The sequence below is a fragment of the Dunckerocampus dactyliophorus genome, chromosome 6 (genome assembly GCF_027744805.1).
Source record: "Dunckerocampus dactyliophorus isolate RoL2022-P2 chromosome 6, RoL_Ddac_1.1, whole genome shotgun sequence".
In the NCBI taxonomy this organism is placed as follows: domain Eukaryota; kingdom Metazoa; phylum Chordata; class Actinopteri; order Syngnathiformes; family Syngnathidae; genus Dunckerocampus; species Dunckerocampus dactyliophorus.
In genome coordinates, this window is record NC_072824.1 from 17,031,714 (window position 1) to 17,047,946 (window position 16,233).

A 16,233-nucleotide genomic window follows, 5' to 3' on the forward strand; every position below is an offset into this window, starting at 1 on the left:
AATATGAATATAAACACATCAACAATCTCAGTCGTTATATAACTGTTGGGTAAGACAGATTCAACTTACTTGATTCAGGGTTGGCTACTTGCGCATCTTGCGTGTCTGCAGCGAGTGCAGCATCTCGGCGCTCAGATGGGCCTGCTGCTCGTGGCACCGTGGCCGACAGCAGCAGCGGTCTCTGGTTGTGATACTTGAGACGGTACGTTTCCGTCATGCAGTTATCCACATTGAAGTACGTGGTGAGAGAAACCTCCTGAGTAGACGCCGCCTGCTCTGCTCTGTACCCCGCCAGTCTGTCGTCACTCTCGCATGACGACGGCGTGCTCCTTTCCGGGTCCGAGCCCGACTTAGAGCTGGCGTCCGAGAAGGTCCGCACGCCGGAGATGTCAGGCTTCCTGTGGGGGCTGACGAAGGATGAGGTGGAAAGGCGAGGATTTGGTTGAAAGGGTTCTTGAAGCGTCCTGGGGCGAAACGCGGCCTCGCTTGTTTCGCCCTGATGAGGGGAGAGCCGCTGGCTGGGTCGGAGGTGGGGAGAGCCCGTCCCTGTCGTGCTGAGCTGACGCTGATTGCTCAGCTGGAGAGGCTCTATGGCGGCATTGCCAGGGGAATGATACGTTAGGGGGACGTGAGGACACTGTGGGTCGGAGGCGGCGGCGTCATTGGAGCGGTAAGTGTCTCTTTCCTCAGGCTCGGAGAGAGCGAGGTCATCTGAGCTGTTCCACTCCGAGCTGCTGGTCTTGGTAACGTGCCTTGGGGCCACGCTTTCCCCCGCATGGCCTCGACTGCTTGTCAGCTCCTGCTGCTCGCTCTGCCTGTTATCTGGAGCCACGCACTCCCGCTCTGAAGCCTTTCTGCAGTTACTGGAAGTGTACTTGGACTTGCGCCTGCACCAAAGTCACAAATAATAGCATCATGATATCAACAACTGAAAAACATGATAATCCACAAAGACCTCTTCTTGGTTTTGGAAGATGTTTCACCTTACATCCAAAAGGGTTTATGAGAAAGTGAGTCATCAAAATTAAGGAGCCTTTTATAGCCTTTTTAGTAATGATGTTGTTTAATTTGGGGGTATGGATGGCTCGTCTGTGGGTACCCGGCAGGAAAGTTTGTTCAACACCTTTCCCAATCCACAAGCTACTTGCCTGGCATACAAACTGCAGTGCCGTTCAGTGAGGTACATGTGAACCGGGATTGCTTTGACAAGATTGCGATCTGTATATTCAACTTTTCATGAACAAAATTGAAAAACGTTTTGCCCACTCCCTTGACAAGTTTTGAAACAAAGAATCAATTGGGACAATCATCCTTAAACAGGGGTGTCCAAAGTGCAGCCCAGGGGCCGTTCGCGGCCTGCAGCTTTTATTGGCCCACAGCACTTTGTAAAAATAGACTTTGCAGTGGCCTTGTCAAAGTCCTGACCTGAATCCTATTGAGATGCTGTGGCATGACCTGAAAAAGATGCTCCGTGCTGGAAAACCCTCCAAGCCTCCCTCCAAAATTCTTCCGCAGCGCTGTAAGAGACTCATTGCAAGTTATCGCAAACGCTTGATTACAGTTGTTGCTGCTAAGGGTGGCCCAACCAGTTATTAGGTTTAGGGGGCAATCACTTTTTCACACAGGGCCATGTAGGGGTTTTTTTCCCCATTCATAATAAAAAGTTTAATTTAAAAACTGCATTTTGTATTCAGTTGTGTTGTCATTGACTAATATTTAAATTTGTTTGATGATCTGAAACATTTAAGTGTGACAAACGTGCAAAAAGTAAAAAATCAGGAAGGGGGCAAACAAATGTCTAAAACAGCCATGACATAGAACAGGGGTGTCCAAACTTTTTTCATCTAGGGTTGCATACTGAACGAAAGCAAACAAAAGATGTAAGGGGACACTTTGATATTTTTATACTTTTTTTTATTTTCTAAAAAGACAAAAAAATGATATATATCTACTTCAAGACAAATCTTTATTTTATTATTAGTTATTAGTATCAACATTTCTGATTTTTCTCTTCACATTCTTCCCTTTTGCTCTATTTTTCAAAATGTTTTTTTTTTATGTAATTTTATTTCAACATTGTGCCAAGGGCCAATAAAAACAAGCCATGGGCCGCAAATGGCCCTGCACTTAAACACTTAAACACATTTCATGAGAACCCACTTAACAAGAAAAATACCTTGAACTTGGACTGCACTTAAGATGTGAATGTGAAACCTGGTCGTGGTTCCTTCCCTGAGGTTTTGCCTGATGTTTACCTGCAATTGAATAAAAAACAAAGGTGAGGTTGAAAGGGAAAAATAAAGAGAAGGTGAATCTATTCACTGCAGTCCATCCAGAGTTAGTCAAGTAATCATTATGAAGTAAACAGAAAATGCATCTTCTGCATAACTGAACAAAAATAAGGATGTTAAATAGGATTTAGGGGCTGCAATTCGGTTAATTTTCTCTTCCAACCATAATGCATCTATGTAACTACACATCCATGTAACTGATTTAATCATGATGAATCAAATAAAAGTTATTTTATTGTTTTGTATTATATTATATTATATAATAGAATAACCCTTGAGCTTGCTAGCATAGATAACACTCATTCACTTGCATTTATTTTCCTGGTCACATGGCCACTACACAGAATTTGTGCAGTACCAAAGGCACTATTATGATTATGAGACAAATGTATTTATACACTACAACATATATCAGAATTGTAAGGCATTACACAATTCTGAGATTAAACAAAAATTCCAGGAAATATTTAGAATTTTAATCTGTTTAGATTAATTCAAAAAATCTGAGATTAATCATCAATGACAGTGAAGCTTTTAACCCTAAACTCTACCATATTATGCAAACACAAGGTGGCAGCATTAGCAAGGAGTCCATCCCCTCCACTTGCACACAGCTGGATGAAAGCATGAGCACACAGCACACCCCTTATTACACCCGCACAGCAAGGGGCAGCATGGCGCTGAATTCCAGCCCTTTATAAAAATAGACTATTTTCTTGGTTGTTGCCCTGCAAAGGTCCTTGCCAGGATATAAGCTGTTGCTGTGCGTCAGAGCGAGGCAACGGGGAGTCATGCAGGAGGCGGGAAGATATTTGTGACGGCGCCAGCAGCCGTGTCCAGCTGTGCTTTCTGCATGAGCTCTGTGGGATTATCATCAGATTAAAACCTGCATAGGCTGCACTGGGTGAGGAAAGTCAGTCCAAGCTTCAATGCCGACCTCTGGCATTAATTGCATTTTATTTACTCACCTTGTCATTAGCACTGGGAGATGACACCTCACCAGTTTGTTCTTTTAGATTATGGACTAAGAGATCCTTCAGACTACATGATAAACTCTGCTTCTTCCTACTCCTTTTGGACATGTGGAAGTGTGATTTGTGATATGTGATGTATACTGATGTTCAAATAAATCAAACCATCACCATTATCACCAACGTGCAAGAGTGGTCATGGCATGAAGGGATATAGTTGACCAAACATACAGTTGACTGTTTGCTTGCAGTTATTTGAACTTTATGAGCAACAAAGGGTTTTATGATGCCAGACAAACTGGAGGAGGCCTTTTTAATACTTACAACATACCATTGTGTGACGGTGAGGACGTTAGACTCGATTTTGCATCGCCTCCCTTTGGGTGCAGCTGGCTGCGAATAAGAGTAAAAGGCAAAAACATGACAATGAATTTCAGCATGTTTTCAAGACGAAGAGGGAATTTGATTCTTCTCACAGCCACAAAGCGCAAGTAAACACACAACAGTAGCATATGTGAGTGTGAGACCAAATATTCAAAAGCTAAAATAGCAAAAGGCAGACAATTTAGTCAAAACAACCCACATACACACATGGATTTTCAGAAATGAGTGAATATATAGCACAAATGTTGCTATAATACTGATTTGACTCTAACTTACTTGTGCATACTATTTACCCACACTGAATATGTAAAGTATGTCCTCTATTTTTATTGTCTGCTCTGTGACTAGAGTTTAACATCACTTCATAACTACAGATCAAGTTTGGTTTTAAATAAAATATGGTATATAGTAGGGCCACATGGTGGACTAGTGGTTAGCATATGGGCCTCAGAGTCATGAGAAGGGGGGCTTGAATTTTCATTTGGGCATCTCTGTGTGGAGCTCATGTGTTTTCTCTCTTGTTTGTGGCCTTACAATTGACTGATGACCAGTCCGGAGTGTACCTCACTCTCACCCCACATCAGCTGGGATAGGCTCCAGCACACCAATGACCCTAATGAGGACAATCAGTATAGTAAATGGATGGATGGATATAAAATAGCAGTAGTCACATCCTTTTCAAAGTTATTTTTTAACGGCTTTTTCTTAGCTCTGTAGGGTTATGTCAGAATTTGAACATAAGTAATCTTAACAAGTAAATAATTCTTTTGGACTTAAACTGAGGTGCAATAAAAGTGTAAAATGAAATGTCCTCTGTAATGACTGAGGTATGTACAGTGGCACTCAAAATTATTCAACCCTCAATGTAAATTGTTTATTTGCAAAGTTAATAAAATTGCAGTAGTTTGCAGTAAGCAAACAAAACAAAACATATATTTAAATAGTTCAACACATCTAATATTGAAAACAGTCCAGATTTTTATTTCAATTGGTCATCTATTGAACCACAGTATTTGAATGTTCTGAACTGTTGCTTCAAAGCCAGTGCGGCCGTGCAGTGATTATTTATTATAAATGTAGATGTATAGTGACAGGCAGAACAATGAAATGTTCTTCCTGTAAATGGCAGAAGGTACGTAATTAACTTATATATCCGCCTGTTGCCATTCAAACAACAAAGTCATGGTGTGTCGTGAGATTTTTCAAAAATAAAATGTGTGCTTTGGCTCAATGAAGGTTGGCAAACACTGCCCTAGTGGATCTGTACTTGGCTGTACGTAGCTCAGCTTCCCATGTTCTTCCTCAGACCAAACTAGTTGAGACTGAATAAACAACACCTCTGCTGGCTGCATCCAAGTAGTGCACTCAATTTGACCTCACTGCAAGATTAAATTCTGAAAACAGAATTCATTGATTATTACTGTCCTACTAGACAGTGCTTTTTCTTATAGTGTTCACTTTCTAAATGTGAACCTGTTTTCATATACAAGAGCAGGTCTTTCTTACCTTTGGAACTGGGTTTCTGTTGTCGACCTCTGCTCTTTGACAGCAAAGCCGTCAACGCCCGGCGAGTCCGGATTTGTGGAGCCACTGCTGAGCCTGTCGCTGCTCTCATAGCCCGACTCGGTCCTCTGAATTGTCCAGGTGTCGCTCCTCAGAAGCGTCTTGGCACCACCCGTCAGCCTGCTGCCCCTCTGTTGTGTAGCCTTACTGTCCGACTCCACTGAGCTGTGGCTTTCAGTCTCTTGTCGCTGCTCGTCCTCGTAAATGGTCATTAAACACTTCTGCTTGCGGTCATCTCTGGTTCGTACATGTTCCCGCTCGCGATCTCGTCCTTGTTCAGCATGCACCCGCTCCTGAGACGAGGTCTTCGTGTGTCGAGGGCTGTCATGTTGCTGTTGACGCCGTTGTTCCAGTTCGTTGAGTACCGTATCTACATTAAGCACCTCACGAATGGGTCTCCAAGTAGACTTTGATTTATTCCGGCTTCCTCCACTCCCGCCATTTTCCCACTGATCCTGGGAGCTGTCCTGATCGGAGCAACTAGGAGATGAGTGGTTCTTTTTGCTGTGCCCCCCACCCTGTGTGGGCCGGGATTGTCCACGTGGTTCCTGAGATGCTCTGCTCGAATGGGTCAGCGACCTCTCATTGCGTGGATAGCTTTTACATTTTTGTTCCTTCGGTCCATTTCCAGGAGGAGAGGCCGATCTTGTATGTGTCATATCTACAGAAAGCAGACAACCAGAATTTTCTCATCACCAGTTCTTATTAATGCTCCCGCCCATACTAAAAGATGTTACCTTTATGTTGGGATGTGTCTATTCTTCTGTGTACTCGGTCCTTTTTTGTTGTTTCACCTGGTCTCTGCAAATTCTCCATAAAAGGATCCTGGAATCTATTTGGACTGCCAAGAGGATTTTTCACTGAGGAGATAAACCATCAACAACCGTCAACCACCAGCATATCATCACTTCTGATAGATTGAAGTAAAATCACAGTTATTTTGTCTATCGATAATTTAATTGGAAATGATCCCAAGTAAAAAAAACTCAAAAATGTTGCAAAGCATAATGGCATTGTGTTGTACTGAATCTTGGGAACTTCCTACAATCAGTACGCAATAATACTGCAGTAGTGCACATCTGGCAATTAGATAAGTGAGCCTCAAAGTATTTCAAAATGTATACAGGCTTTCTAATATTGAACATTTTTAGTTTATTCATAGGTTTTAAAAGACGCAACTCACAAAGACTTGATACAGCTGGAAGTTAAAAGCGGTCAACAATAGCAACTCCACAATAACATAGATTAGGCCAAATTCAACAATTTTAAGAAACACATTTCATTTGATTACATTTGATTATCACCACTATTGATCAATTTGGATACACAAATGACTTATAAAGTGTGTGATTTCGTCATATACAGCTCTGAAAGAGTCTTACAGGCCACTGCAAAATGATTATTTTCCCAGATTTTACGATGTGTTGTGAAGCAATGAACATTTGTTTTATTTTTTAACTACTGACAACATTACGCCTACATTCCAAATCAAAATATTGTCATTTCATGCAGCATTTATTTGTAGAAAATAAAACATGGTGAAAACATAAGGAAGATTATTAGATTAGAAGAACTTGCATAGTCAATGTCTGAGGCGGTCTCCTAGATTTTTCCAGAGCTGTATTTTATCCTCAATGTTTTTGATTTACTTGTCTTATTTAACGTCTCGATTTATTCTAACTTGTTTCTATTTATTATTAACATTTTTTCAATTTTATTACTTTATTACATTTTAATGTTATTTGTTCTTATTTTTAACATTTTCTTAACACTGCACTGCATCTCGATACACCTTTACACAGGAAGTGAACAAAATGTAAATGATCAAATGTAAACAAGTAAAATATTGTATGCGTCATGTAAAAGTTAAGATGTGAATGAATTTTTAGTACAAGACATGGAGAAGGGTTGGAGTTAAATAAGCTCTGCTTCTTCCAACTCCTTTTCAGACATGTTGAATTATGCAAATGTACCCACATGATGTTCCTTAATGTAACTTGTTAAGCATGTCTAAAACAAATAAACCATACCATACCATTAAAAAAATATATATATATAGTTGGCACTATACCAGGCCGCACAGTGGCCGAGTGGTTAGCATGTTGGCTACACAGTCGGGAGATCTCTGCTTGGGCATTTCTGTATGGAGTTTGCATGTTCTCCCCGTGCGTGTGTGGGTTTTGTCCGGGTACTGCGGTTTCCTTCCACATTCCAAAAACATGCATGTTAGTTTAATTACCGTAAATTGTCCATACGTATGAATGTGAGCATGAATAATTGTTTGTCTATATGTGTCCTGCGATTTGCTGGCGACGAGTCCAGGGTGTACGACACCTCTCGCCCAAAGTCAGCTGGAAACCCCCACGACCCTAATGAAGATAAGCGGCATAGAAAATAGATGGGATGGATGGCACTATACCCCAAATCCCAGAAAGATGAGGAAAGTCAGTTCAGGAAAGAGGTGAATAGTTGAAAACACTTAAATATCATGCTTGAATATAAAATAAACTAACTATGATCGTCTTACATATATAGCATGTAAAATTTTACCTCAATATGCCTGTAAATAATGCTATAATTCCATGCTTCTATTTAACTCGATCAATAGTTCTGCTGCTGTTTTGCACTGGTAAACTGTCAATTTTACATTTGTTTATATTTTTATTTGTAATGGCATCTTATACTTTCTATTTACTTTTTTATTGTTGCACCAATCCACAAGAACTAATTCCTCATATTATGGGGACCCTAGGTTCCCAAAGTGGGGTACGCGTACCCCCAGGGGTACGCCAATAGGGAGTACGTGAATAAAAATGAAAAACAATTACAGGTACGCCTGAACGCCTCAGAGTACATAACGCATAGTCAGAGCAGGAAGAAGGAAGGAGACGGCATTTTGTCATTGCTCCGTGTGAGTTATATGAACAAGTAAGTTTGATGATTATGTTGTGCGTTAAGAGTGTTTAATCTTGACAATTTAATTTATATTTGTGTTCCAATCCCTGCGCTGTGAAAAGCTGTCAATGTACAGTATGTGTGTCTGGATGAGAGAGTGGGGATTCCCCCAAAAATGAGGCTCTATATCTGGTCGTATGTATTTTTGTACCTTGGAAACTGCTTTATCATATTTGTTAAAATTCCCCTTTCAATTTGGTATAAAATTAATATGCAGACTTAAATCAGATCTATTGGAAAAAAGTGAAGCTCCAACCCATTGAAACAGAAGGATCCCAAGATGCAGCCGAAATAAAAGATATGTAGGACGAATACTTAATTTGACCATGCAAAATAAAACTTTTTGAACCACAATTACTTACTTAACCAATTAATAATTTTCAATATTTCAAGTTAATGACGATTTAAAAAAAAGGGGTTTATGTTTTTTAAGTGGGCAGGAGTCAAATATCTAAAGGGAAGTGAAAAGTTTGGGAACCACTGTGAACTATAACTGGCAATAAACCTGATTCTGATTTTTACATATGGACAGATCAGTCAAACTGAAAAAAAGACTAGAGCTGTCCTATCTAGTCTGACTGGTGTGTGTCCCACCTGGTGTTTGAGCATAAGCTGATGAAGCCTGCTCGAATGAAAGGCCAAACGTCTTCAAAGACAACCTGAACAGTCCAGTCGCGATCGAATGAATGCCCTGAGAATCCAAATGAACTGAAAATTTTAATCAAGCTAAAAGATAGCACGCGTGTCTCAAAATTGATTTAGACACCACGTTACTTAAGTCGAATTCACATTTTGAGTTTATTTTCCGGGATTTATGAGCATACTAAAATGCAGCAAATTGTACTTCCGCATTAAGAGTTACAAAGTGACTGATAAGAATATCCACTTATTGTCTATCTTTGTCTTTCTGTTCATTTAGACCACACATAAACGCATAATAAATATGATGTTCGGAGTGTCCCTGAATGCATCTCACAATTCTAGTGTAATGAGAAAGTGTCGTTCCGAGGCTGAACGGACGTGTTTCTGAGTTGGAGATACATATATGGTGTTGGAATTGCACTGCTGTTGATGTGTTCAGGTCAGAATAAAGTTATTCCAGAGCGTCAGACTCTGTGTGACTCTGTGGGGAGCGACACTGTGTCGCCATCTGTCTACTTAACAGAGAGACGTGGTTTGCCATCATGGTATGAGTTAATTACACAAAAAAATGTAACATAATTAATGAAATAAATTTGTTACCGCTGTTAACGCCCTGTTTTGACATCCATAATTTTTATGTATACCTATGTTTGTGTAGACATGTCCTAAAAAGTTATTAGCTATTAGCTAGCTAGCTATCAGCTCTTCCATTATACCTGTATTTTATCACAAAATTGTGAGCAGCAACAAATACAACACGCTCACCTTTCTTCCTGCTGTAGAATGATTGCATAATGCAGGAGCCTCATTAGTAAAGTGAAAAAATATAACTGCATCATTAACGCTGTTAAATGTGCTGCCACTTTCACCATCCCTGTGGTGTTTTTCCCGTATGCGACTATTATGTAAACTGTGAGCACATTGCATTGCAAACTACAACCACAAGAGCAAACATATTGTTTGAACTGTCAAAACTGAAAACTATAATCTTTTTAAAGGCATCATTGTGTATACAGTTTCAGTTTTGGTTCTCATTAGACTGTGCGAGTGTACCAAACACGGTATGTTTTTAAAAGTACACAACATATACTGCTATATTTGACAAACAAGTTACTTACAACTACTCTCAAAACAAGACTCCACTCCCATGCCAGTCAAAGAGTCCGGGCGCCACACTAAAGCAAAACAATCCATGGGAACTGGCAAGGCTTCATTGCCAACAAAACAAGCAATGAAATAAAGTGATGCAAAACATGTGAAATGTCCATCTAGCAGGGTAGGAAGAGTGACGGCTGTGCAGCGAGCTCATGAGTACACTGGGCCACAGGAGCAGGGATTAGGGAAAAAGGCGTGGGTGGTAATCTGCATGCAACAGAGGCATCATCCTCACGTCAAGTTCAAGCCAGCACACAGGGCGGGGGAAATCTTTCTGCCTGCGATTTAACAGCACTCACCCAAATCCCGAGGCCAGTCATAAGTCTCATATGTGCAGACCCATCAGAACTTACAGAGGTACTTACAGTCATTACTTCAGTGATGTTTTTCATGGTTTTGGGGTTAATTAATTTTTGAGTTTCGAGTTAATTAGAGGTATCTCATCCTGCTAGCAAGATAGGCATTTTCCATTTTCACCTTACTGTTCTGCAGCAGCTGAATTTTTGCAAAGAGACACTGACAGTGGAAACTTTTGAGTCAAACGCTGCTGAGATTGTACAATTCAGTTGACTGTGACCAAACATTTTGATGAAACAGATGGCACTAAAGGTGCACAAAAATTCCAAGTTGGAACCGCCAGAACCTCAGTTCAGCAAGAATCATTAACTACACACGTGTTTTGCTTTTTCTCTGCAAAATGTATTCCAACGTATGGACCCAGCCTCAACGAGGGGTAAAGAGCGTAGAGAAGACTAATATGAGACTATGAGAAGAAAAAATGTTAAATAAGTGTGTGAGGCATACTGAAGACAGACTGGGAAGGTTCTGGCGCTGAATCAAATCTAACATTCTAATATAACCAAAGTCACTGTTATTGGAAATGTTGATCTGAAATTGGAGGAGAACGTTAATGTCAAAGTAGCAGAAGTGTTGGAGGGGGTTGGTGTAAAAAATAGACATTTTTGTGGGCGTCTCGTATAGACAGCAACCATTCACACTCACATTCACACTGATGGACAATTTAGAGCACATGTGTCAAACTCGTGCCCTGGAGGGCCGAGACGCTGCAGGTTTTCTCTCCAACCAGTTTCTTCAGCAGGTGATTGAATTGATGAGCTCCTTCCCTCAAACTGAAGGTGTTGATCATTAAAATCACCTGATTTAGTGACCGGCTGGAAAGAAAACCTGCAGTGTCTCGGCCCTCCATGGCACGAGTTTGACATCCCTGATTTAGAGTCTTCAACTAGCCTAACATGCATGTTTTTGGGATGTGGGTGGCAGCCGCTGTATCCACAGAGTCTGACCCGAATCTCCAGACGGTGAGGCAGACATGTTTTATAACATGTCATAGAACATAGGAGTCCAGTCTCTCAATGGTAAATTTATGTGGTATTTAAATTAATTGACATTTATCCACTGTGTGAGTGATAGTGGATCCTTACCTGTTCCTTCACCATTTACTTGGCCTTTGTATCGAGGACACATCGTGGTCTGTCTTGGTGCATCCTCGTTAGACACCGCCGTCCCTTCAGGATTGGTGTAAAACAGAAGAAGTGGTTGAAAATGTCCCCTGACGCATTTCGAGGCAACATCTTTCCATTTGGAGCCGATCTGAGAATGAGACGGGTTGGCTTTAAGAGCAATTAACAGACAATGATGGGGAGATAAAACACAGCAGAGGCCCCTTTACCTCCTTTACAGTGGCGTCATCAAAAAACATCCATTTTGAAGATTTGGTGTGATAGGCAAAGGCTGAATAGTGTTTGCTGGAGAAACAGATCATCCCCACTAGATGTAGCTCACTCCTTTTGGCGTTTTCATCTGTGACACGGTTGAAAAGCTGAGACACAAATAAAGAGAAACATGTGTTTGCCATTCAGCGTTCAGTCTTTGAGGGTTTATAGCACTCAAAACAGCACCATTATTAGTTTCAAAGTGGGTGAAAATGCCAAAAAAATGACCAATGAATGAGTGCAATCTCAACATTTGGATGAAGTATGACAGGTTTTTGTCTGAAACTAATAAATCATACAGTACGATACCATACCGTTTGTCTGATTTAGGTTTGATGGCAAACATTATTATATCAACTTACCCCACACAAATTCAACCGTGGGCCGAGTGACCGAATGACGTCATCTGTCAGATCGGACTGCTCCGCATCCCAAACAAAACCTATAGTGACGATCTCTGGGCAGTTCATGAGTACACGGCGGATCTTGATGCTTTGGCCGCAGTCTCGCTGAAAAAAATTCGAATTAAGCAAATTGTAGCATTCCCCAAATAAAGATAATATATTTTTACAGTGGAACCTCAGTTTTCGTCATTAATTTGTTCAAAAAGATCAGACATACAGAAGAGACATACAAAAACCGAGGCAATTTTTACCGTAGGAGATCATGTAAATCCAATGACTCCACCCAAAAATATTAACAAAAAATACATTTTATAGAGAATAATTATAGTTTTACATGCAGAAAGCAATGTGAAATAATGAGAAATGACGACTGGATGGAACTTATTGTTGATGTAGACTTCTAGTACATCTTGGCAAGAAATGATTCATCTGTTTTTCGCCTTTTTTATCAAATTGCTGGTGCTCACAACTTTCTTTGGCCCTATGTCGGGTTATTTAGCAGTCCTACTCATAAAAAATGCACAGGCGGTGAGTCAGCAACGCATGAAAAGCAGTTTTATTTGTGCGTTTGGTTTGGTTTGCGCGGAACAATACAGTAAAGGGCAAATATACTAGTTTTTTAAGTGCAATACTGTACGAAAACCAAGACAGCGTACAAAAAACGAGCCAAAATTTAGTGAAAATTTTCGACGAAAACCAAATCATACAAAAACTGGGGCGTACGAAAACCGAGGTTTGACTGTATAACAATGGCTATACAGTGCTACCTCAAAAGTGGGTGCAGGCATAATGCCAGCCACCAGTAAATGAGAGACGAAGATGAATATGATGATTAAGCAAAAGTGACTGCTAACGTTAGCTGCTAGCTGTTACTTGTTCAATACTGAAACAATTTTAAGTCTCCGAGGTCCAAGTGTGTTCCCCAAAATCTATCCAGGTGCTTTTAGTCCTATTGGGAAGACACTGCTTGTGTAGCCGCTAATGAACTGTGTTTGTCCATACCTGTCTCTGACAGTGTGTGGCTCCTAGAAGCTTTATCGTGCACTTTATCCACTTTTTGCATATACACTGTAAACTCTGCGCTTGTTCGCCATAATAGATGCCATATTGTATATCACATACAACAACATAACATTAAGAAGTGGGTCAGAAGGACAAAAACATTAGCAACATTAGCATAGCTATGTCAGTCAGTACAGTCACATTTTACAGCAACATCATGCTAGGTTAGCCTATTTGCTAAAGAACAACCAAATGATCAAAATTTCATCTCCCATGTCTGTAGCTGACTGACAGATAGTTGGCAGAGCGCCAAGCTGCATTTTAAGATGTGCAGTGAAGCCTTTAAAATGTATATATACAAAGCTATCCTCTGTGAAACGGTAGGCGTATACACGAGGCAGGCTCTATAGCTAGGTACGTGTCAGAGGCACTATCATGTCCATGAGGAAGGAAGTTTTTCCTTCATGATGTCAAACGCAGAACTTGATAAGTGACCGTTTGTGCGCCTCGTCTCTCAAAAGTGGAGCAAGCAAGTGAAGAAGATGACAGATTTTTCTCAAGTTTGGCGTTCATAAACAGGCTCTAGGGACACATAATTGCATAATAGTGGACATTTAAAGTGTACAGTATATAGGTCAAGTGTAAAACATTAAGCCTAGCATAGCAAAGTGGAACCAGAGGAGCAAGCATCATCCAAAGCTAGAAAATAAATATTGGCTTTATTAGCGTGCTGACAGTAAACCTATCTGACACTAAATGTACTGCTCATAATAGGGCAATATTAACGTATTGTTATGTTTGCATTGCAAATTTTGAAAGAAAACTGGCAAGGCTCACAACACTGACACAAGACAGCAGCAGCAGCAGCAGCAAATACAGATGAAAGAAAAAACAGAGGCTAAGCCCTTACTGCTATTTATATCCTAACACCATTCTGGCACCATCTCCTTCCTTCAAGTGCAGCACCACAGCAGAAAGAACAACATGTACTCTTAAAAGTTCATTCATTCATCATGGTGTGTCAATTCTACAGAAACCTGCTAACCGTTTAGCTGAGAGACTAAATCATTAGTCGCTAGTAGGTGACTAAGTGCTCACAAGAGACTTGTTTTTTAAAAGAGCTTGTCAAAGAAGCATGCAGGCAATGAATGACATACGGGGCAGTTGCGGAGGTCGCCTGTGTTGTTTGCCGCCTGCAGCAATTCTCCAAACATGTCTGACCTGAGACGCTCTGTCCTCCCTGTTGTGCGTTCTACCTGTTGGCTGTATATAGACAAACACAGCAGACAGATGGTTTGCATTTTGTTAGAGATTACATTGGAATGATACTCAATCAGTCATTCTTAACTGAATATAAAAGACGCTCACAGACCAAATAATTCACTTTCTCTGGGTTTGAAAACTGTTCGTTCCCTTCTCTGCTTTGGTTTCTTTTCACACAGTAAAAAATCAAAGTGCAACCGAAATGGGCCACAAGAAACCAGATGATATGAATATATTCTTGAGACAAGCGAGTGACAAGCGAGTGAAACAGCGCTAATAGACATGTTTGTTGGTATCTTTAATCATGACCAAGTTGAACATATGACGGTATTTTCGCCCCCAAAAGTCTGAAAAAGACAAGTCATCTTATATTTGGGGTCTCATGAGTTAAAGCAACAGGTGGGAGCAAACGATTTCCCCACAAAAGCAGGTCAAAGCTTTTTTTCCAGTCATTCACACAGGGATGAGTGTCTTAAGTCTTACGTCCTATGTCATTCACACATGGACCAGGGAGTAGCTCCACCAACAAATAGACAATAAAGATAAGGCGGTTTACGGTTACCTCACCTTTGTTGTTTTTTTGACTGAGTGACAATGAAAGTGTGAAAGCAGGAAGTAGACGGCTAACGAACGTGATTGGACAAACAATCATTAATACAGTGGAACCTCGGTTTGGGTCATTAATCCGTTCCAAAAGGGCCGACAAAACCAAAGCATAAGAAAAATTAAGCAATTTTTTTCATTAGGAAAAATGTAAATCCAATTAATCTGTTACAGACACCCACAAATATGAACAAAAAACACATTTTATAGAGAATAATTATTGTTTTACATGCAGAAAACAACTCAAAATATAAATAAATGAATGATGAAATGGATAAATGGGCATTTAACATTGCTTTTACCTTTATTAAAGACTGTTGTTGTTGATCACGGTGATGAGTGGAGGGTGGAGGGAGGAGATGGAAGAGCCATGTGGACTTTCAGCAGCACATACAATCATCATTACACACACTGGCTCAATCATTTTCTTTAATGTGTCTCTCTTAAACCATTACCCTTGCAACATGTGTTAACTAGGAACCTTCACATTACAATCCTATTGTAAAAGACGCTACCTTTGTACTTTGAATTCATTCGTGTTTCTCTTCTTTTTGCAACTTTCTTTGGTGTCATTTTGCAGCCACATTCAATTAGTGTCTGACACGCAGTGCACTTGAACCTTGCTTATTATAAGGAAGGAAGGAGATCGATACAAGTTGTTCATCGTTCTATGAACATGTAACCCCCCCCCACAAACACCCACACATACTACAGATGATTAAAGGATTCCATGGCAGGAATCTGTCTTTTGTGTCCCAACTCTAAAAGAACAACTATCCATTTATTACAAAGACTGAGTCGCTAACACACAGATGCATTGTTTGGGCACTCGATTCAGCGGAGTGACGTGTGAGTAAATAGAATAGTTTGTTAGGCTCACTGTTTGGCCATACAATACCCAAGACAGTCCTACAAAAACCGAGGTTCCACTGCATAATGTGCCACATCTATTTTCACTTTCGCTAACCGTCAAACTTGGTTTAAGTCAAAGTTGACTCAAATACGTCACAGTCATCCACAAAGGCAGATTTGAAAATGTGTTTTTATTAAATCGTGTACCAAAGACAAGCACTGCGACTGGTACAGGCGCCACTAAAAGGATTTAGCGGTACAAGTTTTAGTTTGTACATTTTGGCCTATATTCTATTTTTAAAGACATACTGGTAAGTCAAGTACCTACCATAGAGCAGTGGTTGAGACATAGTGGACTAACTCTGTGAACGGATGAGGGTCTGATGATGCACCGCAGCAGCGACACACAAACTGC

General features: G+C 40.5%; 1 protein-coding gene across 3 annotated transcripts in view; it reads right to left on the reverse strand.

The window, feature by feature from the left end:
- The window catches only part of usp53b (ubiquitin specific peptidase 53b), a 38,171-nt gene that overhangs the window by 10,460 nt on the left and 11,478 nt on the right, over positions 1-16,233 (reverse strand). For all 3 annotated transcript variants that reach the window (XM_054777943.1, XM_054777945.1, XM_054777946.1), the window contains exons 7-16: positions 16,147-16,229; positions 14,258-14,363; positions 12,057-12,203; positions 11,652-11,801; positions 11,404-11,572; positions 5,947-6,069; positions 5,153-5,870; positions 3,594-3,655; positions 2,177-2,255; positions 70-887 (exon numbers count right to left, since the gene is read on the reverse strand). In XM_054777943.1, the coding sequence (XP_054633918.1) occupies positions 70-887; positions 2,177-2,255; positions 3,594-3,655; positions 5,153-5,870; positions 5,947-6,069; positions 11,404-11,572; positions 11,652-11,801; positions 12,057-12,203; positions 14,258-14,363; positions 16,147-16,229 (2,455 nt within the window). The remainder of the gene's footprint in view (positions 1-69; positions 888-2,176; positions 2,256-3,593; positions 3,656-5,152; positions 5,871-5,946; positions 6,070-11,403; positions 11,573-11,651; positions 11,802-12,056; positions 12,204-14,257; positions 14,364-16,146; positions 16,230-16,233) is intronic.